This window comes from Sphaerodactylus townsendi, linkage group LG01 (genome assembly GCF_021028975.2).
Source record: "Sphaerodactylus townsendi isolate TG3544 linkage group LG01, MPM_Stown_v2.3, whole genome shotgun sequence".
NCBI lineage: Eukaryota > Metazoa > Chordata > Lepidosauria > Squamata > Sphaerodactylidae > Sphaerodactylus > Sphaerodactylus townsendi.
Window position 1 is genome coordinate 176,835,276 of NC_059425.1, and position 27,088 is coordinate 176,862,363.

At 45.8% G+C, this 27,088-nt stretch overlaps 1 protein-coding gene across 1 annotated transcript in view; it reads right to left on the reverse strand.

Annotated features, from left to right (window-relative positions):
• Nucleotides 1–27,088, reverse strand: part of IQCA1 (IQ motif containing with AAA domain 1) — a 119,642-nt gene that overhangs the window by 17,145 nt on the left and 75,409 nt on the right. Inside the window, exons 14-17 of the mRNA XM_048506237.1 lie at nucleotides 26,141–26,233; nucleotides 8,571–8,647; nucleotides 4,643–4,725; nucleotides 1,889–1,996 (exon numbers count right to left, since the gene is read on the reverse strand). Of these exons, the coding sequence (XP_048362194.1) occupies nucleotides 1,889–1,996; nucleotides 4,643–4,725; nucleotides 8,571–8,647; nucleotides 26,141–26,233 (361 nt within the window). The remainder of the gene's footprint in view (nucleotides 1–1,888; nucleotides 1,997–4,642; nucleotides 4,726–8,570; nucleotides 8,648–26,140; nucleotides 26,234–27,088) is intronic.

Genomic DNA, 27,088 nt, shown 5'->3' on the forward strand with positions numbered 1-27,088 from the left:
TTTAGAAACCACACCACTCCCCGAGGCAGTGAATTCCACTGTCGAACAGCCCTGACGGTCAGGAAGTTCTTCCTAATGTTTAGGTGGAATCTCTTTTCTTTCATCTTGAATCCATTACTCTGTGTCCTAGTCTCTGAGGCAGCAGAAAACAAGCTTGCTCCCTCTTCGACATGACATCCCTTCAAATATTTAAACATGGTTATCATGTCACCCCTTAACCTACGCTTCTTCAGACTAAACAACCCCAGCTCCCTAAGCCTCTCTTCGTAGGGCATGGACTCCAGACCCTTTACCATTTTGGTTGCCCTCCTCTGGACCCGCTTCAGCCGGTCAATATCCCTCCTGAACTGCAGTGCCCAGAACCGTACACAATATTCCAGGTGAGGTCTAACTAGTGTGGTCTAACCAGTGTGGTATGATCCAATACCACACTGAAACTGGCTCCAAATCTCCCATTCTTCAAGACCAAAATGGATGCAAACCATGTGATCAGCTTATCGGTAACTCTTATGAATGATCATTTTCCTGAATGCAGAGTTAACTACATACCAAGCCATCAATTCAAAACTCACCATTCTATCCCGGACTGGAATGGAAATAACAACAAGTGTTCTTAAGAAATTTACTGGGGGCTGTAATATATTTAGATTCATATACAACTTTCCTGGCTGGAAGAATAATTTTCTGACAATGTTGTTAGGATTGTACTGTGTGCAATAGTTTGGCCCCCTCAGCCATGGTTGTTGCAGGTTGCCAACTCCCGGCGGTCAACTCCCAGGCCATTTGGGGGTAGATTCTCAGAAGCTGTGGCTTTTGGGACCAGGGCGGGGGCCATGCTCAGTGAGGAATATGGCTGTCGAGTCCACCCTCCATGGCAGACATTTTCTCGGGGGGGTGGGGGGTGGGGGGGGGAGAAGTTCAGCCCCCCGACCCAGAAGTTGACAACCCCATTGAAGGCACCAATTTTGATCCACCATCCAAGTGGAATTTGAGGGGGTTATTATTTTTTAAGAGTTCAAAATGTTCAAAATGCATTTTTTACATAAATAAAATATCATTTTCTTTGTAGCACTTCATGGATTTCATAAGCAACACACTATAATTGTTTATACAAAGCGTAAAGGTAAAAAAAATATATACATTTTAAATGTCAAAAAGTATTTGCGGCTCCAAGTGTTTTCTTTTCTGTGAAAAACGGGTCCAAATGGCTCTTTGGGTGTTAAAGGTTGCCGACCGCTGTGCTATGTGAAACCATTTGTGGGATCTATATGATTGTTTTTACATTCATTTTTTAATGACTATACAGTGTTTTTAACTTAAGGATTGCATGTGATATAATAAATGTTGCTTCTACACCAAAGAATAACATGTAAATGGTACTTTTAAGTAAACTGCTATGGTCAATTCTTCTTATTAATTTCTGGAATTCCAAATGGTAAAGACAATAGTACCCCTCTTTGATACAAGAAATGAGCTCTAATTCTATAACTGCTTCCATTGTTTAATAGCCAGACACATTAGCTGGCTTGTAAAAAGGTAAATTGCAACCTTCCCCTAACTTGATTAAATCTAATCACTGGAGCTTGTGTTAGCTATTACCTTTCCCAAGTGAATTCCTTTATGTGTTGCAGTTCCCAGACTTTCAGCATGCAAACAAAAAATGGCAAAGAAATGGCATGTCAAACACAACGGCAGGCACGCGCCTCTTTTAGCACGCTATTAAAAGTGTACTGTCTCTGCTCAGGAATGCCTAATTGAAAAAGAATGCCGCAGAATGCTTTCAGCTAAAATCAATCAAGCGCCGTCACCCCTGGTTAAAAAAAAAATGATGCTATTAGAAAGCAAGGAATGGTATCGCGCCCCCTGGTCATTTCCAATACGATCTTACCTAAGGGCAATATTCCATATAGGGCAATGAGCTGCCTGACATCTGAGAGAGAAGGCATTGGTTCTACATCCACCTGCCGAAGAGTAGTGGCCAGGTAGCTGTATTCACCTGCGGAGAAGAGATGAAGGCTTAATAACAGACGGGGGATATTGCTGCCAACCGCACAGCTCCAGAAGTCAGAAATCCCCAGGGAATACAAATATAAAGTCCTTTTAAGCCCGAATAGGTTTTGTATGCTAGCATTCATTCCACGGCAGCACCTGTAGTACTTGTGCCTAGAACCCTCTCCCAAGCTCAGCGTTGAGCTGAAAGATCAAGGCAAACTGTGGGTGTCCAGAATCTAATACATAAGCAGGCATAATCTGTGAGAAGTGACAGCAGGTTTACCACCTAAGCCTTAAGTGGTGCAGAAGTTAAGTCCGGTGCCATGATTGAAACTTACAGATGCCTTTTGGCCCATGAGTGAATCTGAAAAATGCCTTGCCAATGGTCTGGAAGTGGCTTTTTACGTCTTAGCATTTTTTGTTTTTCAAAATGAAAACAACAACAACAACAACAACAACAACAACAACAACAACAACAACAACAACAACAACAACAACAACAACAACAACAACAACAACAGTATCCTTAATAGCTAAGGAAGACTTCCAAGTTCAGATCACCTCTGAAAACCAGATTTTTTTGAGGGGTGTGGAGAAATGCTCTAAATCATAGGTGTCAAACTCAGGCCTTCCAGAAGTTCATGAACTACCATTCCCAACTGGCCCTGCTGGCATGGGCTGATGGGAATCGTAGTCCATGAACACCTGGAGGGAGTTTGACACCTATGCTCTAAATAGAGCCTCTAAATGACAGAGTGCAAGATGTGGAACTCCATCTACCAGGAGATCCTCTTTCATCGTTGCTGGTGGCAGATGTTGCAATACAGTTTATTTTTGGCCACTCCCAAAGGTCCATGGGGTTTTCTGACCTCCCTGGGACCAGCCCAACAGGTCTGGAGGAGGGGCACTTGTAAGTCAATTCCTTCTTAAGGAGCAAGGCAAATAAATGTCTCTTCTTCTCCCTCTCCCCCCTTCCATCCCATTTCCCTTCTGATCCACAGACATCCAGGCACCCTGCTTTCTCCCGTGGAACCCTTTTCTCTCCCCCAACAGGCAGCTGTCATTGAACCATTATGTCACTGTATGACGAAACCTGACATCTCTCCCCACCCCAATCCCCTATAAATTCCCCCACACAGAATTTCTTGGTGGATGGTGCATGAAATGTTTCCCCCATCTTCCACACAAATGGTTCCAGCTGCTTCCTTCACTGGGCAGGCGACAGTCCCTTTAATTTATAGTTCACACTGCAGGAAAAAGGATAGCTTTGCTGACTATGCATGCTCCCAGAACTGTCTAGTAAACTTTGACACAAAATTAAAGTACGAAATTTGAAACCTCGCAACTTCCATCAATACAAAATGGATTCAGCATGAGGAAAGAGTGCTGAAATATTTCTGAATTTCTGACAGAATATAAACTCGAAAAAGGGGCTAAATCAGGTATGTTTTACTTGTGCAAAAAAGTTGCAAATCTGTGGCTATAAGCTTGACTGAAACGGAACTCCTGTAACTTGCTCTGTCTCAAGTTGACTTTTCTGAAATGTAGGCAGGACAAAACTTTCACGCTGAGAGCCAATGTGGCATAGCGGTTAAAAGTGACGGACTCTGATCTGGAGAACCGGGTTTGATTCTCCATTCCTCCACATGAGCAGCAGACTCTAATCTGGTGAACTGGATTTGTTTCCCCGCTCCTTCACATGAAGCCTGCTGGGGGTGATCTTGGGCTAGTCACAGCTGTCAGTCCTGCAGCTTAAGAACACAAACACACAAACTTCGATACTTCCTAATTTACTAGGTGAATTGGATTTGTCATGCTAAACCTGATAACGTCCTTTATTTAGCGCTTTAGGAACTGTTGAAAGTTGCTGCGTTGATGTGGCATTGAATTACCCAACTGAAGAGAACTACTACTGCTGTAACTAGTGGTCACAGCATTCTACTGAAGAAGAGCTCACAAAAACATCTCATTATTGTGAGTGGTGTTTTAGAATGCCTCATTCTGGACACTTTTGCACTCCTAAGAAGCTGTACAGCTACTATAACCACTAAGCCCTTCATGTATGCTGACAGTAAAGGATTATATCTTTAAATTCAATCTGTGTTTCATTACACAGTAAAGACAAAAAGGATTCCTAGATCTTATTGTTCCTATGTATACAATTGTATTTTCTGTGTATGTATATTGTTAGTGGTTGTATTTTTTGTAACTGCATTTATGTCTGTTGCTGTTTCAGACAGTAGTGCACTTATTTTCACTTTCCAATTCACTTAATAAATTAGTTAGTAAGTATCAAAGTTTGTATGTTTGTGTTCTTAATAGCAGGACTGGTGGTGTTTTTTGTTTATTGCTATTCAGTGCGCTTAAGTCCTATTTATAGTGTGTAACCTAGTCACAGGTGTCTCTGAAATCTCTCAGCCCCACCTACTTCACAAGATGTCTGTTGAGGTGAGAGGAACGGGAGGAGATTTGTAAGCTCCTTTGAGACTCCTTACAGGAGAGAAAGGCAGGGTGTAAATCCTCTTCTTCTTCTCTTTGTCATTGTTATGGGCAGAATATAAATTAACCTCCATGGTTCAGATTTAGGGAGCTGTACCTACCATTCCAAAGTTTAAATGTGTGAAACTGTCAGAGAAAGTTCATACTTTACCCACGTAATCGTTGAGCTGCACTTTCTTGGATCTTATTAATATGCCTTCTTCTACCAGTTCCTTGAAGAGAGACTCAATAGTCCTAGATGAAGAGTTATAAATTAAGTACATGACCCCTAGCTAAAGGCAACCCCAAGTGAAAGTTTCCGTTATTATTCTCACTATAAGCTACTGATAAACTACTTTCAGCCGGGTAGATCCACAGAATGGCTTAAAGCAGACGCAAATATAGAAGTCTCAAACAGCAAAGCAATAGTAAAGAAATTAAAACCATAAAATAGAACTATAACTGCCCCAAACAGACAAAAATAGAGGTAGGGGAAAAAAGCAGGGGTTAAAACTCAGCTGGTGTGGGAGGGAGGGATGCCAGAGAGATGCTGCGGGAAAGGTGAGAGACTTAGATTCAAAGGCTGATTATGCACAAGGCATCTGCTGCGTGGTGGGGACAAATGTCTGTCACGGCAAGATTTCTTGCACGGGTGTTTTTCCTCCAGCCCCCCTTTCACTTTTTAGTCTCCCTGCGGCAAGCAAGACCACTTCTAGCACGAATTTCATTTTGCTTCACCGCCAGAGCGGGGAGATTTTCCAGTGAGCACAGCTTTGCCCCAGACCCCTTCCCTGTGCCCACAGCCTGCCCGCCTAGCTCCACCCTTTCCACTCTTCGCACTGTTGCCCATGCCTTCCCCCTTGCCCCACCTTCCATGTTGCTGGCTCCTTCCTTCTTCTCTAAACACTCATACCAATATATCAATACTCAGAGTTGGCTTTCACCCTCTCTGCCTCTGCCCTCCATGATTGAAACTTTTCTCCAGACAAGACTCTTTTTAAAAACAAGCCTCTCTCCCACAGCAGCAGTGATTGACAGGCTGGGGGAGGGGGAGAGAGAGTGTGTGTCTGTAGAGGGGAAAGGAGGGAGGATGAATATCAGCTCTGTAGTATTGGGACTATTGAGCGTTACCAGATCTGTGCCTTTAAGAGGGGTGGAGTTATGAGAACTGGGAAACAGAGGCCCGTTGAGACCCTGGATTTACACACACTGCCTCCTTGTGTGTAAATAGAGGTCTGAGTGTTACCAGATCTGTGCCTTTAAGGGGGGCGGAGTTATGAGAACCGGGAAACAGAGGCCCGTTGAGACTAGCTGTGGGGAGGACTGGGCTGCCTCCACATGCATAAACAGAGAAATGCAAGGAGACCCACTGTGTAGCTTAAAGGCTGAAGTAAGCATTCCTTGAATAATGGGGCAAATATTCACCATCCCTTGGAAGCTTGCTGGGCAACCTTGGGCAAGTCACTCTCTCTCAACATTTTCATACTTCAAAGAATTGTTGAGAAGCTGAAAAGAGCAGGGGAAGGCAGTTCCAATTGGTGATGGGAGGCAGAAATGGAGTTGCCAGGACCAGAGTTAAAACTACTGTGCAGGCATGCAGTTTCAGCATGAAGTTCTCAAAGGGACCAATTGACCCAAAGAAAAACCATCGAAGAACGCAGAGAAATCGTAGCTAGGGAGAAGACCTCTACCAAAAGTTGGCAAAAAGAGAACTGGGGGGGGGGGGGAGGGGGCGTGCCCCTCCAGAGCACATGATGGTTTGAGTGGGAAGAAAAGTCACATCACCCTTCGGAGCGGGGGGTTGCCCCCTCTGTTGCTAGGGGTCAGAATAAATTTGCCGAAACGGCAGGCCTGCGCAGGCGCAGTCCCAATGTGAAGACCAAAGATGAACTACCATATGCCTATTTATGACCGTAATAAAGATTGATTTGATTTAGGTTGAAACCTCCAGAGATTCCCACAGATGGAATTCCATCTGCAAATTCTGATCCTGGGGCAAAGGGTACAGCTTCTGGTGTGTGTGTGTGCGTGCATGAGTCAGAGGTCTGCAGTGGGAAAAGAGAACTGTCAGCAGTGTGATGCAGCGGCCAAGAAAGCTAATGCGATTTTGGATTGTATGAATAGAAGTATAGTGTCTAGATCGAGGGATGCAATTGTACCTCTCTATTCTGCATTGGTCAGACCTCACCTGGAATTTTGTGTACAGTTCTGGGCATTCGAGAAGGATATTGACAAGCTGGAATGGGTCCAGAGGAGGGCAACCAAAATGGAATCCATGCCCTACGACTTAGAAAGCTGGGTATGTTTAGTTTGGTGAAGAGAAGGTTAAGAGGCCCTTGGGGTCTCTTCCAACGCTACGATTCTATGAAAAAATCACCTCCACCTTGCTGAAATCCCTCAGTTTGATTCAAGCTCAGGTGCCTTGATTTGGAACTAATTGGCGGTATTAAAGACTACAGCTGCATTGTTTCGTGGGAGTGCTCCTATGCGGTTTCACCTGTAATAATATGGAGAGTGGCGGATAGTGATATTTGGGGCACGGTTCTGAAGGCAAGTAGTCTCTCTGCTAGGAAACTGACTGAATTATGCGTAATTCCTCAGTCCTGCTTGCTGCTTTGCCCTGTCATGATTTGGAAATCCATTTGCGAAAGGCAAGCACCACATCCTAACTAGATTCTTGATATGAGTACTACCTTTGAACATTCAGGGGTGGGGTGGGGTGGGTCTTCTTTTTGTCAAGGGTTCTAACTTGCCTGCATTTTGTTGCACGTTCTCATACTGCTGTTTGGGAATTTTAGGGGAAGGGAAAGAGAAAGCAGCCTGTTGCCTAGGCAACGATTCTCTCCGGGGTACGTTGAGCGACACCCACAACCTCTTCTCCATGGACCATGGCTCTGCTGGCAAAGGAGGAGGAAGAGGAAGCCTCAGCATCTCCACCAACATTCATTCGCAACCAGGAACCAGGACACACATCACCAGTAGCAGGCAGGAGGTTGAAGGCAGTGGTGGGATTCAGCTGATTCACACCAGTTCGGTAGAACCGGTAGCTAATTTTTTTGTCTAGTCAGAGAACTGGCTGTAATCCCACCACTGAGTCCTTTCGGAACCAGTTGTTAAATGATTTGAATCCCACCACTGGTTGAAGGCATCAACCTTTGGGAATGTGGCCACAGCCACCACTGGCCTTGCTTGACTAGTGCTCAAAATGCATCTCATTCATAATGGTTTGGGGGAATCAATGTGCTTCTCCTGAAAACAGCAAGGAAGGATGTTGTTCGCACTTGAGCATGGAATGGGAAAAGCCGGGTCACTTGCAAGACGAACCTTTTCCTTCCTTCCTTCCTTCCTTCCTTCCTTCCTTCCTTCCTTCCTTCCTTCCTTCCTTCCTTCCTTCCTTCCTTCCTTCCTTCCTTCCTTCCTTCCTTCCTTCCTTCCTTCCTTCCTCCTCCTCCTCCTCCTCCTCCTCCTCCTCCTCCTCCTCCTCCCTCCCTCCCTCCCTCCCGTCCGTCCCACCCACCCACCCAATCACTTATGTGGCTTTGTGGTGCCCCCCTCAGGGTAGCTTACAATGCCACTGACCCTCCAAGCGTCCCACAACAGCAATATATAAAACAACATGAAGAGTTTGCCCTGGTCTTCATTCTTGTTTTACGAGAGGAAAGAAAAGTTGCTTTGTTCAATTATAAAAGAAGAGCTGACTAGTATCCTATTTCAGGCATGTTAGAAACAGATGGGGAAATCTGATAGGTATCTGAAACTACCAGTTGCTACTACACCTGCCTCAAGGAATAAAATTTAATGACAGTTCTTCAAAGAACCATTAGACGTATGCTTGGAAATACACAGAACAAGGGTCCATAGCACTCCCGACCTGATATAAACTTTCTGCAAATTGATGGCTGACCTTTCCTTATCTAAATCTCTTTACATTTTATAGCCATTAAAAGGAATTTAACATTATATTTCCTGTAATTGCCAAGGAATCGGAGCTACCAGGTTCAGGCTTATGACTACCAACTTTGACTCTCCTTTGTATTTGAACAAAGCTGAAAAAGAGAGATACTTCAATGTGCATCACAGAGGTGCAGGTGAATTTTTACCTGTCAGGAGTCAGATCTTTATCCTTCTTAGATTTTTTCTTCCTTCTATCCTTTTTTCCTTTTCTTTTCCCCTTTTTCTAAGGGCCATAAATGGAGATAAGTTAGCAAAGAGAAAACTTCTGCACTTCTGGAAACAATTCATAGATGACTGCGAATATTCTTGGTGGACGGTAACTTAATACACACACACACACACACACAATGGATCATGATACTTATTTGCAGAGATCTGTTGGTGTTAGAACAGTGATCTCCGAACTGGGACAACCTCTCACAACTGGGACAATTATATTCTGGACTATGGTTGGAACAGGGCCGGAGCGAGGGGGAACTGCGCCCAGGGCATGTGTGTGCCCTACGTCCCTGCCCACCCCGGAATGTCTCCACCACGCCCCCCGTGCATCGTGCACCCCCAGCCCCTTGGCGCTACACCACTGGGTTGGAGATATACTTAATTCTAGGCTTGAAGTGATATATTTGGATTTCCTCAGTCAGCTCCTAGAACAATGTCAATTACATGAGAATCCAGTTAATATTTACTCCCAGCTCCGTCTTTGCCCAGTTGGTCAGCACACTGGGATGGGACCTGCTTTCTCTGCAAAGATGATCCTAACCCAGGGGTCTGCAACCAGCGGCTCTGGAACCGCATGCAGCTCTTTCAGCCTTATACTGCGGCTCTGCGTGGCCTGGAGGTCAGAGGGTAGCGTGGGCATGTCCCTCCAGCCCTCCAGAGCAGCGCTGGAAAGAAAGGTGAGTGGATGGGCCAAACCAGAGGCAGCTCTGTGTGTGAGGGCGCTGCTTTTCACATCCTCTCCACTCACCTCTCCTTCCAGCGCTGCTCTGGAGGGCTGGAGGGACATGCCCATACTGCCTTCTGACCCCACTCACTTCTCCTTCCAGCCGCCTGCTCCATTGGGCAGAGGGGGTTTCCCTGCCCAACGCTGCTGCCTCTCGCAGCGCGAGAGGTGGCAGCACCAGGCAGGCCGCTGCCGCCATCCTTCCTCTGCCCCACGGAGCAGGCGAGCAGAGGAGGTTTCCCTGCTCAGCACCGCTGCCTCCTGCAGCATGAGAGGCGGCAGCACCGGGCAGGCCGCGGTCGCCATCCCCCCTTTGCCCCACGGAGCAGATGGCAGAGGGGGTTTCCCTGCCCGGTGCCTCCACCGCCCAGCGCTGGAAGGAAAGGTGAGTGGAGTGGCCAAACCGGAGGCAGCTCTGTGCGGAGCCACCTCTCCGGCTCGGTAGATCCTTGGGGCCATGGAAAACAGGTCCAAGTGGCTCTTTGGGTCGTAAAGGTTGCTGACCCCTGTCCTAACCTATCTGCTGTAGTCTGGGCTGTGTCAGGCAATGCCAAGGCATCATTCGTCCCTTTGGATTGCAAGTATATTGCAAGTATATTGACAGAGAGAGCAAGGACTTGGGATATATGGGGCACCTCAAGGTGATGATTTTTAAGGATCATTTCAGACCCGCTCTCAGCACATTAGGGCACTGTTCCCCACCCTCACCCTGGCACAAAAAGTCACACCAGAAGTGCTCTTGCTTTCCCCAAGGAAAGCAAGAAGCATGCGCGGGGCAAGAAGACTCATGTCAAGACAAGATATCTTGCCCTGACATGCCTCCTCGGTTGGCGTGCCGCAATGAGAAAGCACCACGTGAGCCAGCGTGGTGTAGCAGTTAAGAGCAGGTGCACTCTAATCTGGGGACCCAGATTAGCTTGTACACTCCAACACATTCCAGCTGGGTGACCTTGGGCTAGTCACAGTTCTTCGGAGCTCTCTCAGTCCCACCCACCTCAAAGAGTGTTTGTTGTGAGGTGGGGGAGGGAAAGGAGACTGTAAGCCCTTTTGACTCTCCTTACAGGAAAGAAAGGGGGGATATAAATCCAAACTGCTCTTCTTCACGTCGGGACAAGATTTTTTTGCCCCAACCTACCTCCTCTTGGCGCACCACAAAGAGGAAGCGCACGAGGACAAGATTTCTTGCCCCAATGCGCTTCCAATCCCACTAAACTCCAGAGTGCCAGTGAGTAATCGGCCTAGGTTTAGCACACTAGTCTTGGCAGATTGGCAGTCAGTTATGAACAGGGGCACATAATAATGCCAAGATAATGTGCAGTATTCCCTATGTCTCCTCCCTCTATTTCTCATTGGAGGAATGTTCCCTATTCCCTTGGTCCACTGGGGGCTACTTCCCAGACTACTTCAAGGAGGAAACTGAGGCTGTGCATGCAACTTTGTCACTGCCTGTCCAGTGCTACTGAAATTGACCCGAGGAGCCCTTGTTAGTGGCTCTGTTCCGTTTTTGTTCTCGCTCTGCGATACGCAGAAAGTGAGGGCAGTAAGGTTGGCTGGCACTTTTCGCACAATGCAAGAATAAATCTATATGTGATATACATACAAAACCTGCACTGATGTTTACAGAGGACTTGCGTGCCAAACCCCTCCCCAGTGACACCTTGCGCAATAATAGGAAAAGTATACAAATGTTGATAAAATAAAACAAACAAATGCTTTGGGTTAATTTGGTGCCATTTAGAATTTTTCGAGGATTCCGCAGGAGCAGTTCTGAAGAGGAAAATTCTAAAATTCTAAATGATACCAGCGGTTGCACCTGTAGATGGGATGCATCCTCAAGATTTCTCAAGAACACCTCTAAACTGTTCCTGCAAAGACTAACATTGGAAAATGCAGTTTAGCATGCAAGCCACGCTCTATTTCAATGTCCCGTGACCCATGAAATGAAAATGAGAGTGCATATATCTATTTTCCCTGCGGGTCATTTTCCTGCTGCTCCTTCCCCCACGGCTGCAGAAACGAAAAACATCTGGGGACACTCCACATGTCTCCTATGCCATATCCAGTTTGATCTTCGATGAGGCAGGGTTTTGTTCAGAAAAATACCTCAGCTTTGACACTCTTCAGTGCCCCACTGCTGTTTACTTTGGAGGCAGATTATGTCTTCCATTGGCCGAGTTGTGTCTTAGGAACATACAGTTAAGGACCTGTGAGGACTTGCAGAGGAGGGAAGATCCCTCCTACCCAGCTCTGCTCCTGACAGTTTTATCTTCCCCGCCTTTCCTCCTCCCAGACAATGCCTGAACCATCTTTCTGCTGGCTTTTCTTTTGTTCCACACCTCACTTCCTCTCTGCCTCAGTCTTCCCTTCGGCTCCCTCCATTGTTGGGGCTGCTCAGTTACCCTTCCCAGCAGTTTCCACCTGTGTTTGTTTGGAGGTTCTAGCAGGGGAGCGCAGCTATCGTATACCCTTGACCGAAGAACGGTACACTCCTTCTATCTGGGATGGTCGTCTTCTTCCACCAAGCGCACAGCTTCGGGAGGGATGCAAATGGAGCAATGAGGGAGGTAGGGGACACCCACCTAGCCAGCCAGATCAGCTGAATCAACCCTGGCGATCAATGAGGGTGACAGATGTCGCAGCCAGATCGCGCTCACATCCGCCACCTGTGTTCTTCTTCCATTCCTCTGACTTCAGTTCATTTTAATTTTTTAATTCCAGGCAGAGGTCTGTGCATTGTTTTGGGCTTTCTTAGCATCCCAAACCGGTGGCCAAGGTTTCCTAGGAAGTCCAAAATGGCTGACATGAACTAGATACTACCTCATGAAACCTCAGCCACCATTTTCTGTTTCTAGGCAACCTTCTACTACTACACCCCTAAGTGTTCTGCGGAATTTACTGAAGGGCTCAGGGCGCTTCACCAAGCTTCAGATGAATGTTAGTTTGTCTGATGCCTGGAAAGGGCCGGAAGATCTTCAGCAAATTGCACAAAATGTTCTCAGCAAATCTGGGAACCTTGGCAATTGTGGCATGGGGTTCCCAGTAACCCACAGTCTTGTGAGATCTCACTTGTCTTTCTGTAGATGTTATTTACTTGCAATGTCTAAACTTGCACATATACCAATTGCGCTTTACCAACTACACTTAGACATGTCTCTTTTCTATTTTTTTCTGTGAACCAAGGTGTTTCTCCAGGTTTGCTAAGCTAGGGCCTTGGATAGCCTTTCCTTGAGACTTTTGTAATCTGAATGGGAATGGGCTCAGGGAACGATATTACCCAGAACTACCAGATATATGCTTAGCTGTTGCAGTACTTAAAGAATATCTGAATGTACAAAATTGACTTCCTTGTATCACATCAAGCAGCATAAAAATGAATTCCAATTTTTGTTTATAATGTAGATTGTTGTTGTTGTTGTTGTTAACAACAACAACAACAACAACAACAACAACAACAACAACAATTTATTGGCTTTATATACCGCCCTCTCCCCAGAGGGCTCTGGGCGGTATACAACATATTAAAAAAACTGATAGAGCACAATTTAAAACATAGACAAAATAGAAATATAATTAAGATACATGTGGGCTCTATTAAAATAATAACTAAAACCTGCTAAAACATACAGCGTACAGCATTCTGATATGCAAGATATATAATATACGGCATCTGACAACTAAACCCTCCCAGGAGGGTGGTGGTGGCCCGGCAGATGTTATAGAGACCGCCACGGGACCACCGGGGGTGGGGGGGTGGGGGGGTGGGCACGACTCAGCAGCCAGCCTCACCAAAAGCCTGGTGGAACAACTCAGTCTTACAGACCTTGCAGAACTCACCAAGATCCCGCAGGGGCCAGACAGCTGGAGGAAGAGAGTTCCACCAGGCGGGGGCCAGGGCTGTATATATTGTATATAATATTCCGCAAATCAGGGCTGGGCAAATCCCTGGTACCAGGTCACAACAGCACCTAGGAAATTCATTGTGGGACCTGGGATTTCCAGCAATGATTTTATTGCAGTGCCTCTTGGAGAGCCTCAGTAGAAGTAGAAAACTTGTAATTTCCCACCATAAAAATGCACGAGCATGCAGTCCTTGCCATTGTTTATATGTCAATGTCTGCAAAGGGAGATTAATTTTCACCAGTTGCTTTCTATACTGGCTCCAGTTTTCAATTAAATGAAGCTTTAAAAAACACATTTCTATGCCACCTTTTGACTCAGCGGAGAGTTAGAGGTTAGCCTTCTGTTTCAGTGATGGCAACCAGGGTGAGCCCAGATTTATTTATATACTGTGACACTTCTGACACAGCTTTAGTAAAATTATGAGAAACTGTGAAGAGTTCTGGAGAAGGTTTTGTAGTGTCCATAACTTGAAAATGTGGTCATTGGAGTGAAAAATGAGTCTGGCTCCTAATTTTTTGGGCCTCTCTCCCCATTATTGGCGTGCCTCTAGGACCGTGGTGGTGAACCTATGGCACTCCAGATGTTCATGGACTACAATTCCCATCAGCCCCCACCAGCATTGCCAACTGGCCATTCTGGCAGGGGCTGATGGGAATTGTAGTTCATGAACATCTGGAGTGCCATAGGTTTGCCACCACTGCTCTAGGATCTGTTATTTTGTGGTTCACTACTTGCCAGGGCATCAGCAGAGCCATCTGAGCCATTCTCAGGGCCACTGGAAGTTAAGCAGATGGCAGTGGAGCACGGGGCCTAAATGGTGCCCGGGGGCATGACCGGCTAACCGCGCCCCCAGCCCCGCCCAGCTCCCCTCTTGCACCGTGGAAGATTGCTGGGTGATCTTCAGCCAGTCACACAGCCTCACCCAGACCTACCACACAGGGTTAGAGATTGACAGCGCACTCCTGCATGCACAAGGAGTGACGCTAAAGGCAATTGCAGATATTCCTGGGGAGGGGAGCATAATGCAACCAACAAAGATCAGATACAGCATGGGCCGAAAGTAAGCGGTTATAACTTTTCTTTTCCTTTTCTTCCTAGATGTATCTAAAGCCAATCTTGTAGCTATTCCAAGCTGTGCCTTTTTGGAAATAAAGTTGTTTAACCAAGAAAATCCGTACGCTTCCTTACCCACCCGCCTTGGCCACTTATGTAAAGTAATACACCCCATGGTGACACCGAGAGAGAGAGTGAAAGAGGCTCATTTTTACAAGGGGCAGTAGCAGCTATAGGGAAGAAGAGACTTTCTGCCCCAGCATCTTCTCTGGGGAAATCTTGGGACCCTCTGATAGGACAGTTAAGCAGTCCTGCCACGGGGTGGCACCATGATGCCAGAAAGTGGCAGCCCCAGAAATTTTTCCTTCCACACCGAAGAGCCTGGCCATCTACTGGTGGCTTAAAGGCAATGAAGAACATAAGCAACACCCAATGGATGGCTACTAATGAAAGCCTAGAATTCAGATGTCAAACTCGCGGTCCTCTAGATGTTATGGACTACAGTTCCCATCATCCCCCATCAGCATGATGCTGGCAGGGGATGATGGGAACTGTAGTCCATAACATCTGGAGGGCCACGAGTTTGACATCTGTGGCCTAGAAGTAGTACTGAGACCCTGAGAATGGTGAAATCAGAAAAAAATGTTGCACTGACCTGTAACTGTTGTTCATTGAGTGGCCTTCTGTGCAGGCACATATCAGACTGCGCATGCACAAGCCTGACGTGGAATAGAATGAGAAGTTTTCCTCAGCATTCCTGTATCGCCAGAGCGTCTCCTCCTGCTTGAGCTGAAAGCAGGAAAGTTTCCTGCTGGAATGGTCATGAGGGTAGAGAGGGAGGGAGCGATTCCCTTTGTTCTCCAACCACCGCGGTTCCCCAGAGAGGCAAGTGGTGAAGGAGCAGCCCGCAATGGAAAAGGAGGGAGAGATGTGTGCCTGCACAGAAGACCACTTGCTAAACAACAGTGACAGGTAAGTGCAGGATTGTTTTTCATCTTCATGGTCTTATGTGCAGTCCCACATGGAAGAGTAGCAAGCTAACCACTTCGGAGGTGGGGCAAGGCTGTGAATGAAGCCACCCTCACTGAAAACAGACCATGTGGACAAAACTGTTTTATTACCATATGTGGAGAAATGGGCTTGTTTTGCCTGACAGGCCCTATCCCGCACTCTGCACACCCCCAGGGGTTGCCAACTTTTCCTGGGGAGGGCTAGCTTTCTCTCTGGGTAAACCACTGCCACCACCTGATCATTTGAGGACCGCCCATTGGGAATGATCAGGATTTCCCAGCTTCCTTTCCAACTGTGAGGCCTTTGCTTCGGTTTCCCTTGGTCCCCCCCTCTCTGGGGTTCCACAGGGCAGACCAGAGGTCCTGGAGGAAAAGCTGCACAGCCTTCCACCCCCTCCTATTTAGATAGCACAATCAAGACAGGGGCATTCATGGTACAGAGAACCATTCTCCACATCTAAGGTTTAAAAGTATTTTATTAAAACAATTACCAGTATGATTTAGTTCAGCATCAGATGGAGCAAGGGTTTCCAAACAATAGGAGATATAAACGCAAATCCCCTGCCCCTATCTCTTAACATGCTCTAGCTAGCAGTTGTTGAACATAGGGCAGGCATGTAAAACTTCATTAACATATCTTCACCTTACCTCAGACAAACCTTCATGCTTGCCCGATCGAATGCACTCCCTTCGGCCTATTTAAGTGGTAGATATCTACAGATCCCCTACCATAGGAGAACTTGTCCATGTTCACAAAAGGTCATTGAATCGATCGAACACATCCTTTTGAATTGCGATCTCTACTCCACACTCAGAAACCTCTATATAGAACCTCATATCTGGAACTGTTCTCTCCTTTTCGACAAGGGCAAGACCTACTTTTTGCTCTGTGATCACTGTCCGCCAAAATCCCTAGATGTAGCGAAATTCTTAATGTCGGCCCAACAGGCCCGTTCCAAAGACTGCTAAACCAGTAAAGCAAAGCATTTAGCTTGTGTTCCAATTTTAGGTCGATAATAATATTTTAATAACTGTAAATTTTAATTTGTGTTTATTCTGCGCCAATAAAAGGTATTGACTGATTGATTGATTGATATTAGGGCAACCAGTAAATTGAAAGTTACAGGGTAAGATCCATGGAACAGCAGGAACGAGTGGTTTTGAACAAATCAGAAGTGTGAGGCACCAGAATCCAAGGTACCAGTGCATTAATCCTCGCAGAGATCAAGTGAGTAAGAGGAACGAGGGGATGCACCAGATGTGTCAGGTAATGTGTCAGCGGTAATTTTGAGGCAAGTAAAAGCCATAGGCAGAGTAGAACAGGTCAAGGCACTGCAATCAGACTGCCTGAGTGAAGCACTAAGCACTCAAGCAGAGTGGGTTCACTGTGGCTCCGATTACAGACCCAGAAGCTAGAATACAAACAGAAGATCCCCTTTTCTTGGACTGAGAAATAGGGGAGGGGAGGTCCAGGTGAGCTCATAGGTATGCTGCTTGATTGGCCAGAGGTGACAAAGGGGGAGCTCCCAGATCCTGGGAACATTTCCAAATAAGAAATAGAGGGGGAGACCTCTGGCAGAGAAATTGTACGTTAGAGGCAGTCTTGGCCACCTCACTGAGAACGGAGGATTCCATAATCCAAATCAGGTTAGTTGAATGAAGACCCTTTAAGCAGAGAATGCTAATGTAGGACTTCGTTCTTCCTAAGGCTTGATTACTAAGGTGGCCAGATCCTTTGTACTAGAGTACTCTTGATCCGTTACTGAGTTGGCTGATGAACTGTTAAACATAGGTGTCAAACTCATGGTCCTCCAGATGTTATGGACTACAGTTCCCATCATCCCCTGCCAACATCATGCCAGCATCATGCTGGCAGGGGATGATGGGAACTGTAGTCCATAACATCTAGAGGGCTGTGAGTTTGACACCTGTGGTCTATACGTTTCTATTACTGTTCTCATATCAAATTGCCTAGGCAGAAGACACTTTGCACGTGTGAAACGGCATCATGCTGGCAGGGAATGATGGGAACTGTAGTCCATAACATCTGGAGGGCCGTGAGTTTGACACCTGTGGAACATATAGGTAAAGAGAGAGACATTTTTTCTTGGCGGCGACATTCATTCCCATTGACTAGGAGACTACACCTGCCCTCTCTCACTTCTGGCTCGCAGCCTCTGCATTGTACATGGTTAAACTCATTTTCTGTGTCTCAAGAGTCTGGTATAGAACAGCTGGTCTTGCAGAATGGCAGAGAGGAAGAAAGGTCAACAAAATGGAGGACTGATGGCAGCAAAGTTCAAGGAGAACAGCAAGTATATAAACACATAACGTTGCATCAAAGAAATCAGAATGTTTCAGGTGATTCAGGAATGGGCATAAGGAATCATAGAGTTTAACAAGTGTTAAAAGCCATACGGCTCTGAGTATTTTTAAAAAGATGCTCCATGAACATAGTTGAAATCTGATCAGTTTTGATATTGCTGGGTGGATCACATGAGAGACTGTGAAACTGAAGCTAGTGAATAAAAGTCCTAAAACCAGAGATGAAGCCCTGAAACTTTAAAATATAACTGACCAAAACCTCTGGTGACTGAAGCTGATGCGAAAAGCTGTATTAACAGATACTTTTCCCAAATACCACAGAAACACCAGCAACTGAAAGCCTTCGAGTTTATGCTGGTAAAATTCCACCCCTCCCATTCTCATAAATCATGCCCGGCTAAGTTATGAAAACTTGCATAAACATCTTTAAATGAATTTGCTGACTCTCTCCTGCCTGAACACGCCTTCCCAAAACATCTATTTTATAGACAGATGCCTTTGCTATGGGCTATTCCTGTCTGCAATAGACCCAAATGGAAGGGAGGAAGCCAGTGGCCCCAACACAAGTTTCTGGAGACGGGAAATGGTTGTGAGCTCAATCCTTATATTTGAAAGGCCCGAGAACAACCAAACTGCTGATCATAGCATTATATATACACAGCATAATGGTTATTATTTGTGACTGAGATTATTGCGGGCAGAGGTGTGGCCCTTCCTGCTCGGTAACCTAGTTCACAGAATAATACGCCAGACAATATATGTAGTGTGGGTAAGAAAAACCGGCCATAGCCAAATAATTTATTAACAGAAAGCACAGGAAAGCAAATTGGCGCAGCATGGGAGGTGATCCAAGCATCTGGGCAGCCGGAATGCTGTCCCCCAGAGGATAACTACCGTATATACTCGCGTATAAGTCGACCTGCATATAAGTCGAGGCACCTAATTTTACCACAAAAAGCTGGGAAAACTTATTGACTCGCATATAAGTCGAGGGTGGGAAATGCAGCAGCTGCTGGTAAATTTCAAAAATAAAAATAGATACCAATAAAATTACATCAATTGAGGCATCAGTAGGTTAAATGTTTTTGAATGTTTTTGAATATTTATTTCAAAGAAAAACAGTAAACTGGCTCTGTAAGTGGAAAAGAGGGTCAACAAGAACAATATGGTATCAACAATAACTTTAAAAGTACAAAAAACTTAGCTCAATCAGCAACCAAGCTAAAACACAAAAGTTAAAATCCTTCAAAACTGGATTCCTCATAATCATCCAAATGTAACTCAACTTAGATTTTAAGAGGGATATTATCAGAAATGGAAAATCTACTATTAGCTTCCATTGTAAACAATGGGGGATGGGGCACCCTTTTCGGGATCAATAGCTTTGGATCCCCTGACCCAAACTTCACCAAACCTGGCTGGTATCATAAAGAGACTCTCCTAATGAGACCAGCCAGGTTTGGTGAAGTTTGGTTCAGAGGGTCTAAAGTTATGGACCCTCAAAAGGGTAACCCCATCTACTAATAGCTCCCATTGAAAACAATGGGGAATGGGGGCACCTCCTTTGGGGGTCCATAACTTTGGACCCCCTGAACCAAACTTTACCAAACTTGGCTGGTATCATCAGGAGTGTCTCCTGAGGGTACCCTGAAAATTTGGTGTAGCTAGCATAAAAACTGCGCCCTCTGCTGGCCGGCAAAGTAAAAACACACCAAAAAATTTAATGACCCGCATATAAGTCGAGGGGAGCTTTTTCAGCATTAAAAATGTGCTGAAAAATTCGACTTATACATGAGTATATACGGTAGTTCCTCCAGCCCGCCTGCTGGAGGAATGTAACCAAGAGGAAGATTGGAGTGAGACATTCCAGATCAGTGAAGTACCCATGACTGGTGCCCCCTCTCCATCCCCCGCTAGGGGCACAAGCTCCTTAGCCCCCCGCGGGGCATTCCAACCATGGGCTTGCTCTTAAGGAGGTGTAATAAACAGGGGAGCTCCCCGAGCTTCCTTTGCCAGCGGAACACACACACACACACACACACACACACACACACACACACACCCCCGCGCAACTGGCAAACTGCTAGGACAACAAAATGTAACTAAACATTCATAAGAACATAAGAACAAGCCAGCTGGATCAGACCAAAGTCCATCTAGTCCAGCTCTCTGCTACTTGCAGTGGCCTGCCAGGTGCCTTTGGGAGCTCACAGGTAGGATGTGAACGCAATGGCCTTCTGCTGCTGCTGCTCCTGAGCACCTGGTCTGCTAAGGCATTTGCAACCTCAGATCAAGGAGGATCAAGATTGGTAGCAATAAATCGACTTCTCCTCCATAAATCTGTCCAAGCCCCTTTTAAAGCTATCCAGGTTAGTGGCCATCACCACCTCCTGTGGCAGCATATTCCAAACACCAATCACACGTTGTGTGAAGAAGTGTTTCCTTTTATTAGTCCTAATTCTTCCCCCCAGCATTTTCAATGAATGCCCCCTGGTTCTAGTATTGTGAGAAAGAGAGAAAAATTTATCTCTGTCAACATTTTCTACCGCATGCATAATTTTGTAGACTTCAATCATATCCCCCCTCAGCCGCCTCCTCTCCAAACTAAAGAGTCCCAAACGCTGCAGCCTCTCCTCATAGGGAAGGTGCTCCAGTCCCTCAATCATCCTTGTTGTCCTTCTCTGCACTTTTTCTATCTCCTCAATATCCTTTTTGAGATGCGGCGACCAGAACTGGACACAGTACTCCAAGTTCGGTCGCACCACTGCTTTATATAAGGGCATAACAATCTTTGCAGTTTTATTATCAATTCCTTTTCTAATGATCCCCAGCATAGCGTTTGCCTTTTTTACAGCTGCCATGCATTGAGTTGACATTCCCATGGAACTATCAACTAAGACGCCTAAATCCCTTTCCTGGTCTGTGACTGATAGGACTGACCCTTGTAGCGTGTATGTGAAGTTTGGATTTTTTGCCCCTATGTGCATCACTTTACATTTTGCTACATTGAACTGCATTTGCCATTTCTGGGCCCACTCACCTAATTTATCAAGGTCCGCTTGGAGCTCTTCGCAATCCTTTGTGGTTCTCACCACCCTACATAATTTGGTATCATCTGCAAACTTGGCCACCACGCTACCCACCCCTACTTCCAGGTCATTTATGAATAGGTTAAAGAGCACTGGTCCCAAAATGGATCCTTGGGGGACACCACTCCCGACATCTCTCCATTGTGAGAACTTCCCATTTACACCCACTCTTTGTTTCCTGTTTCTCAACCAGTTTTTAATCCATAGGAGGACTTCCCCTCTTATTCCTTCATTGCTGAGTTTTCTCAACAGTCTCTGGTGAGGAACTTTGTCAAAAGCCTTTTGGAACTCCAAGTAGACAATGTCCACTGGTTCCCCCTTATCCACATGTCTGTTTACACCCTCAAAGAACTCTAGTAAGTTTGTAAGACAGGATTTGCCTCTGCAAAAGCCATGCTGACTCTTTCTCAGCAGGTCTTGCTTTTCTACATGTTTTATAATTTACTAATAATCTACTAATTTACCAGGAACAGATGTCAAACTGACTGGCCTGTAATTTCCCGGGACCCCCCTAGATCCTTTCTTAAAGATTGGTGTGACATTGGCCATCTTCCAGTCTTCAGGGATGGAGCCTGATTTCAGGGATAAGTTGCATATTAAAGTGAGAAGATCAGCAATTTCAGGCTTGAGCTCTTTAAGAACTCTTGGGTGAATGCAATCTGGGCCAGGGGATTTGGTAACATTTAGTTTATCAATGGCTGCCAGAACTTCTTCCTTGTCTACCACTATCTTCGCTAGTTCCTCGGATTCGCCTCCTAAGAAGCTTGGTTCAGGTGCAGGAATGTTCCTCACCTCCTCTTGGGTGAAGACAGATGCAAAGAATTCATTCAGCTTCTCTGCAATCTCCCTGCCATCTTTTAGCGCACCTCTTGTTCCTTTGTCTCATCCTAACTTGGGCCTACCGCTTCCCTTTGCTGGCTTCCCTCGCGTTTCTTTGATGTACTTTTGAAGAACTGTTTGTCGCTGAGTGTCTTGCATGTTCGGCCGCAGCCATCGCGTTCTCTCTATAATCCTTTTTTGCCTCCCTTACAGCTAACTTGCTTCTCTTTTGCCACCATTTGTGTTCCCTCTCATATTCTTCATCAGCCAAACTGGACATTCCCGTAAATACAGGGATCAGGTGGGTGGGAAAATCCCTCGATGTCCTGCAGCAGAATGGGCCCTGAGTCAAGAGGCAGGGCCTTTTATAGACTCTGCCTTGGGCCCACTCTGATGACGTGCTCCTGCGCCTCGCGAGAGCACATCTCCCTGGCAGCCCTGCCCTCTGCACGTGCGCAGATCGGGCCTGAGGCCGCCCGGCCCTCTGCGCATGCGCAGATCGCCCGCGCATGAGCAAATTGGGCTTTGAAGTCCTCACCGCCCCCCCCATTCCCTGAGACGCGGCTGCTCTTTTTATTGTTAACAGAATAGTATTATAAGGAAATGCATTTTAAGTTTAGCTCATTCAATTGTTTTATAACTTTTGAACTGGTCAATGACCGTAATAAATATTATTGACGGACTGATGGACTAGTCAGTGTGTCGTTTGCCCTCTGCTGTGCCTGTTCTGGGGCTGGTTCACATCCGCATATTCATAATGATCATCATCTGGGATTAAATCTGGGATCAAACCTCTATATTTACACACAGTCAAAAGAAATCTTATTTGGAGCTAGTACTAGATTACTGAGGTCATCTGTTAAATTTCTTTTTAGATACAAATCGGAGCTTGTTTCTTTATGAGTTCTTAGCTGTTGCTCTGACTGTGTATCCTTCTGTTTAGTAATTTGTTCCAGTTTGCTGTTTAGAAGTTTTAACTCCTTGAAAATATACTCAAGCGCTGCAACTGTGAGAGTTATCACTATTGTGAGCTTCTTCGGTGCTTGTCCATTTGTTTAGGTTACTCATTATCTCCATTAAGGTCTCACATGGAACACGCCGTACATTATTTTCTTTAGCACTGCTTTCCGATATATCAGAGGTATTCCTCAAATCATTATCTCCGTCCATGAAAACTTCAAACCGATTAGCGGTGTTCACTTGAATAAAATCTCTTATTTCTAATTGTTTGGCAAAGGGTGGGGAATTTTCTTCCAACTTCCTTGGACTTTTTTTTTGACGACCCACAATTCAACCTTAGAATCTCAAGGACTTCTTTGTAATGCCAAACAAGTCTCTTTTCATTAAACAGTTTTAAAAGTTTAAAAAAGTAAACAAGATAACATTTATCTGGCCTGAAAGGGCGCTTTCAGCAGCTGCTTCTTCCTGTCCTGAAGGCTATCTGGTTATTATTTCATTCAGACTTTCAGCCTGGGTCCAGGCATTTCACATGATGAGTGGCAAGAGGTGCACCCAGTGGCAAAGCTGCAACGGGCGGGGGGGGGGAGGGGGTACCACACCCAGGGCGCATGTCATTGGCATAATGTGGGGGTGAAAAAATTTCCCCAGACCCCCTCTCGGGGGTGGGTGGGTGGGTGGGCAGATCAGGGCGGGGCTTGGGCACAGTTTCCTCTCCCTCCATCCCTGGGTCTGTCTCTGACGGACAGGTAGACTGACTCTACTTACATAACTGGAAACCTGAAGTACAGATATTAGACACTGTTTATATTGACATGCTGTGACAGTAGCTCAGGACAGGGATACAATTATCTGAAGCAGGATGTATGATGAATGAACCATTTCAGAAAAGATGGACGATAGTAGATATTGTGTGTGTGCGGGGGGGGGGGAATTTATTTGGCAAATCCTCTGTAGCATCATGAGTGTTGATGACACAACAGCCCCTATTTCCCCCACCCTTTCAATAGTATTGCATAATGCCAGATGGTGAGGCATAAAACTGCTCACCTCTCTGGGGTATAACAGGATGACGAAATTGACCTGGCTTGCATAACTGAGATGTGGTCGAAGTGTCTGTCTCAACTAACTCTGCTTATGCAGTCCTCCACCAAGCCATGAAGGAGGGGTACAGAGGCAGAGGAGAGTAGGATAAAAATCAATCAATCAAAGAAACGAACAAACAAACATTATTGCCTTCCATGAGTCATTCAACTTTTGCATATTCCTGGCACGAAGTATAGCTGGCATCAATTGTATACTCTTCACATTGAGGTCTAAGGATAGATGGTGCATTCTGCTAGTTTGAGAGCCACCTAATTTCCCACTGGGTGCCCTCGATAACGCATTTGCATTCCCTTACAGTTTAATTTCACCACCAGTGTTTCATTGTGCTCTAATGTGTTCCTAATCAATGAAAATACAATTTCACAGGCTAAACCAGGGGTTCCTAACACAGCACCCACCAATAACTTTTTGGGTACCCACCAATTGTGTTTAGAAAGTAAGTAGGGCCAGGTGGGGCTTTTGCCAGACTTGGCTTCTGATTGGCCACTGGTGATTTGAGTGGCAGTGCAGATTAAAAGATCTCCTGTTAAATAAAGCTTCCGCTTGAATTGTTGAAGAGTTACTATTAGAGTTATGCATAACCTAGTGAGGTTATGCATAACTCTAATAGTAACTCTTCAACAATAGAATGACATAGAAACAGAGTTGGAAGAGACTATGACATAGAATCATAGAGTTGGAAGAGACCCCAAGGGCCATCAAGTCCAACCCCCTGCCAAGCAGGAACACACAATCAAAGCACTCCCAACACATGTTCATCCAGTCTCTGTTTAAAAACCTCCAAAGAAGGAGACTCCACCACTCTCCGAGGCAGTGAATCCCACTGTGGAACAGCCCTTGACAGTCAGAAAGTTCTTCTTAATGTTTAGATGGAATCTCTTTTCCTGCACCTTGAATTCATTACTTCGTGTCTGGTCTCTGATGCAGCAGAAACCAAGTTTGCTCTCTCTTCGACCTGGCATCCCTTCAAATATTTAAACATAGCTATCACGTCCCCCCTTAATCTTCGCTTCTCCATGATGTTGTTGGTGCCACCTCCCACGGCAGACTTTTTTTTTTTGTATTCACCACGTTTCAGAATTCCAAAAATGAGTCCTGGCCTGAAAGGAGACTCTTTGGGCCAGCTGTGCCTCTCTAGAAGGAATTTAAAGAGATGGGAGATCCTGCCATGGTTCCTAGAAAGCGACGGAGGAGTTGCTTTCGCCAGCTTGCAAGCTCCATGCAAGGCCAGTGCCTTCTGGACTCTTGATCAAACACAAAACCATGTCTTAAAAGGCACAGTAGAAGCAGTGCTGCATGGTTAATAGCAGTGACGCTCTCTGGATTGTACTCTGGGGTGACATTGCGGGAAAAGGAGAACATGGAGTTGAAACATTTCATCCACAAGTCCGTAACAGGCAGCAGAGCACTGCAAAATACATCAACTTGTTTTATAGTGGCAGGAGGCAGTAAAGGAAGGCCAAAATGGTTTCCTTAATTTAAACAAAATACTGCTTAAGCTACACACCATAGAATCTGACCACAGTCAGTACATGTTAGGCATTCCAGAGAAACAAGCGGTCACAGAATAGCCATTGTAACACAATCACAGGGGGGGGGGGGGGGGGGAAGGAAAGGTTTCCCCTTTCACTCATCCCAAGCCCCAGGGAGTTATTCCCTCAAGAATTAGTCCTTATTGACTTTAAGGATCTCCCTAATAATAAGCACCAGAGCCCGTATTGCCTTACAGCTCCACAACAAAAGGTTTTACTGAAAATAAACGGTAACATCAAACATTTCTTTGGTAGGGTTGAAGAACATAAACAAACAAACAAACCAAAAAAAGAACAGAAGTACGTATTGTCATTCAGACAGTTCTTCTAAACTCTCAAATGGTCCTATGACCAACAGTGGGTCCCTGCCTAGGATCTTCCTAGGGCCGTGGTGGCGAACCTTTGGCACTCCAGATGTTCTGGACTACAATTCCCATCAATCCCTGCCATCATGGCCAATTGGCCATGCTGGCAGGGGCTGATGGGAATTGTAGTCCAGAACATCTGGAGTGCCAAAGGTTCACCACCACTGTCCTAGGGTCTACCCAAATTTTATACTTTCAGTAGCCCTGGCAGGTTTTTGAGCTCAGACTCCTTTTCTGGAGTCTCCCTCACTCCAACTCTCCCCAGAGAAAAAGAATCCCCCAGAACTCCAGGTGCCTCTTTTTTTCCTGTCAGGCAATTCCCCCCCCCCCCCGCCCCAGTCAATCAGGACTGGGCAGGACTTAACTATTTCAGTGCAGTTTCTCACTGGAAATCCCTTCCCAAATATGGGCGTTTGTCACAGCCACCGCAGGCAGAATCAAGAATCGATTTTCCATCTGGCAGTGAAAACTGGCTCAAAATTACAAAAAACATCTGTGATTAGCCCACGAAAATGTCTTGCGGGAATTGCTGCTGGTGTGCAAGTTACGAGGGCACCAGGAGCCCTTCTCTGGCAGTGACTCTGCTCCTTACACAGGTTAGCCAAATTTTACTCACCTTGCCTTTCTTGCCTTTCTTGCCTTTTTTCTCTGCCTCTCTGTCAACAGCTAATTTGAGATTCTTCAGCTCTTGACGCATCAGCTCATCCACCTGTTTGGGCAGTAACACACACTCAGTTGAGATGTATTAAAAAAAAACATGGCTCGCATAAACCATGGGTTGTCTATGACCATCACTGAACCGTTGCTGGCTCTTATCTAGTTTCAGCAATGTTGCTTTTAAAGCCACCTTCTTGACCGGGACTCAGTACAGTTATCCCTTCCACGTTGCTGGGGTTATGGGCGCAGCGCCCCCTGCAGTCTGGAAATCCACGTAAAATGGTCTCTTTCACATTGAACATACATTTGATTCTCGGTTGTACACACATTTTCCCCTCTCCGGAACTAACCATAGATTCTCAGATCCGAGAGTCCCTGTGGTTTCCAAATGCTCAGAAAATGTGACTTTTTTTCTCCCTTCGCAGGGAAAGCAAAGGACACCACTGCGTGTTAAGCTTTCTTTGGGCTTTTTCGCTCATTCTCACCTCCCCCCTGCCCACACAGCAATAGTTTCTCAGGGCCACCATTTCAGAATGACCAGAAATAACAACCCTTAACACTGAAATTGACATATTTTGACAGAGTAATGCTAGACCAAAAAAAAAGCAGGCAACCTCCTCAAATAGAGGTTGTACAGAAACATCAAGGAAGGGGCAAGTGGCAGAATGGCAGAATGGCTCAGGCAGGGATAGCCCTCTTTGGATGGGGCTGTCAATGAACTAAATACAGAATGCAGGTGAGTTTTCCAAAAGGCCAGACACAAAACTTGCTCCTTTGCAGAGGATGTAAGAGTTTGCTCGGTAACATCCCATTTGGAAACATAACCATTTGGTTTCATGGCTCCCCTCAGAGGCATTCTCAGATAAGTGTACTTTAGCTCCTCTGTATTTCACTTACCTTAATGGGA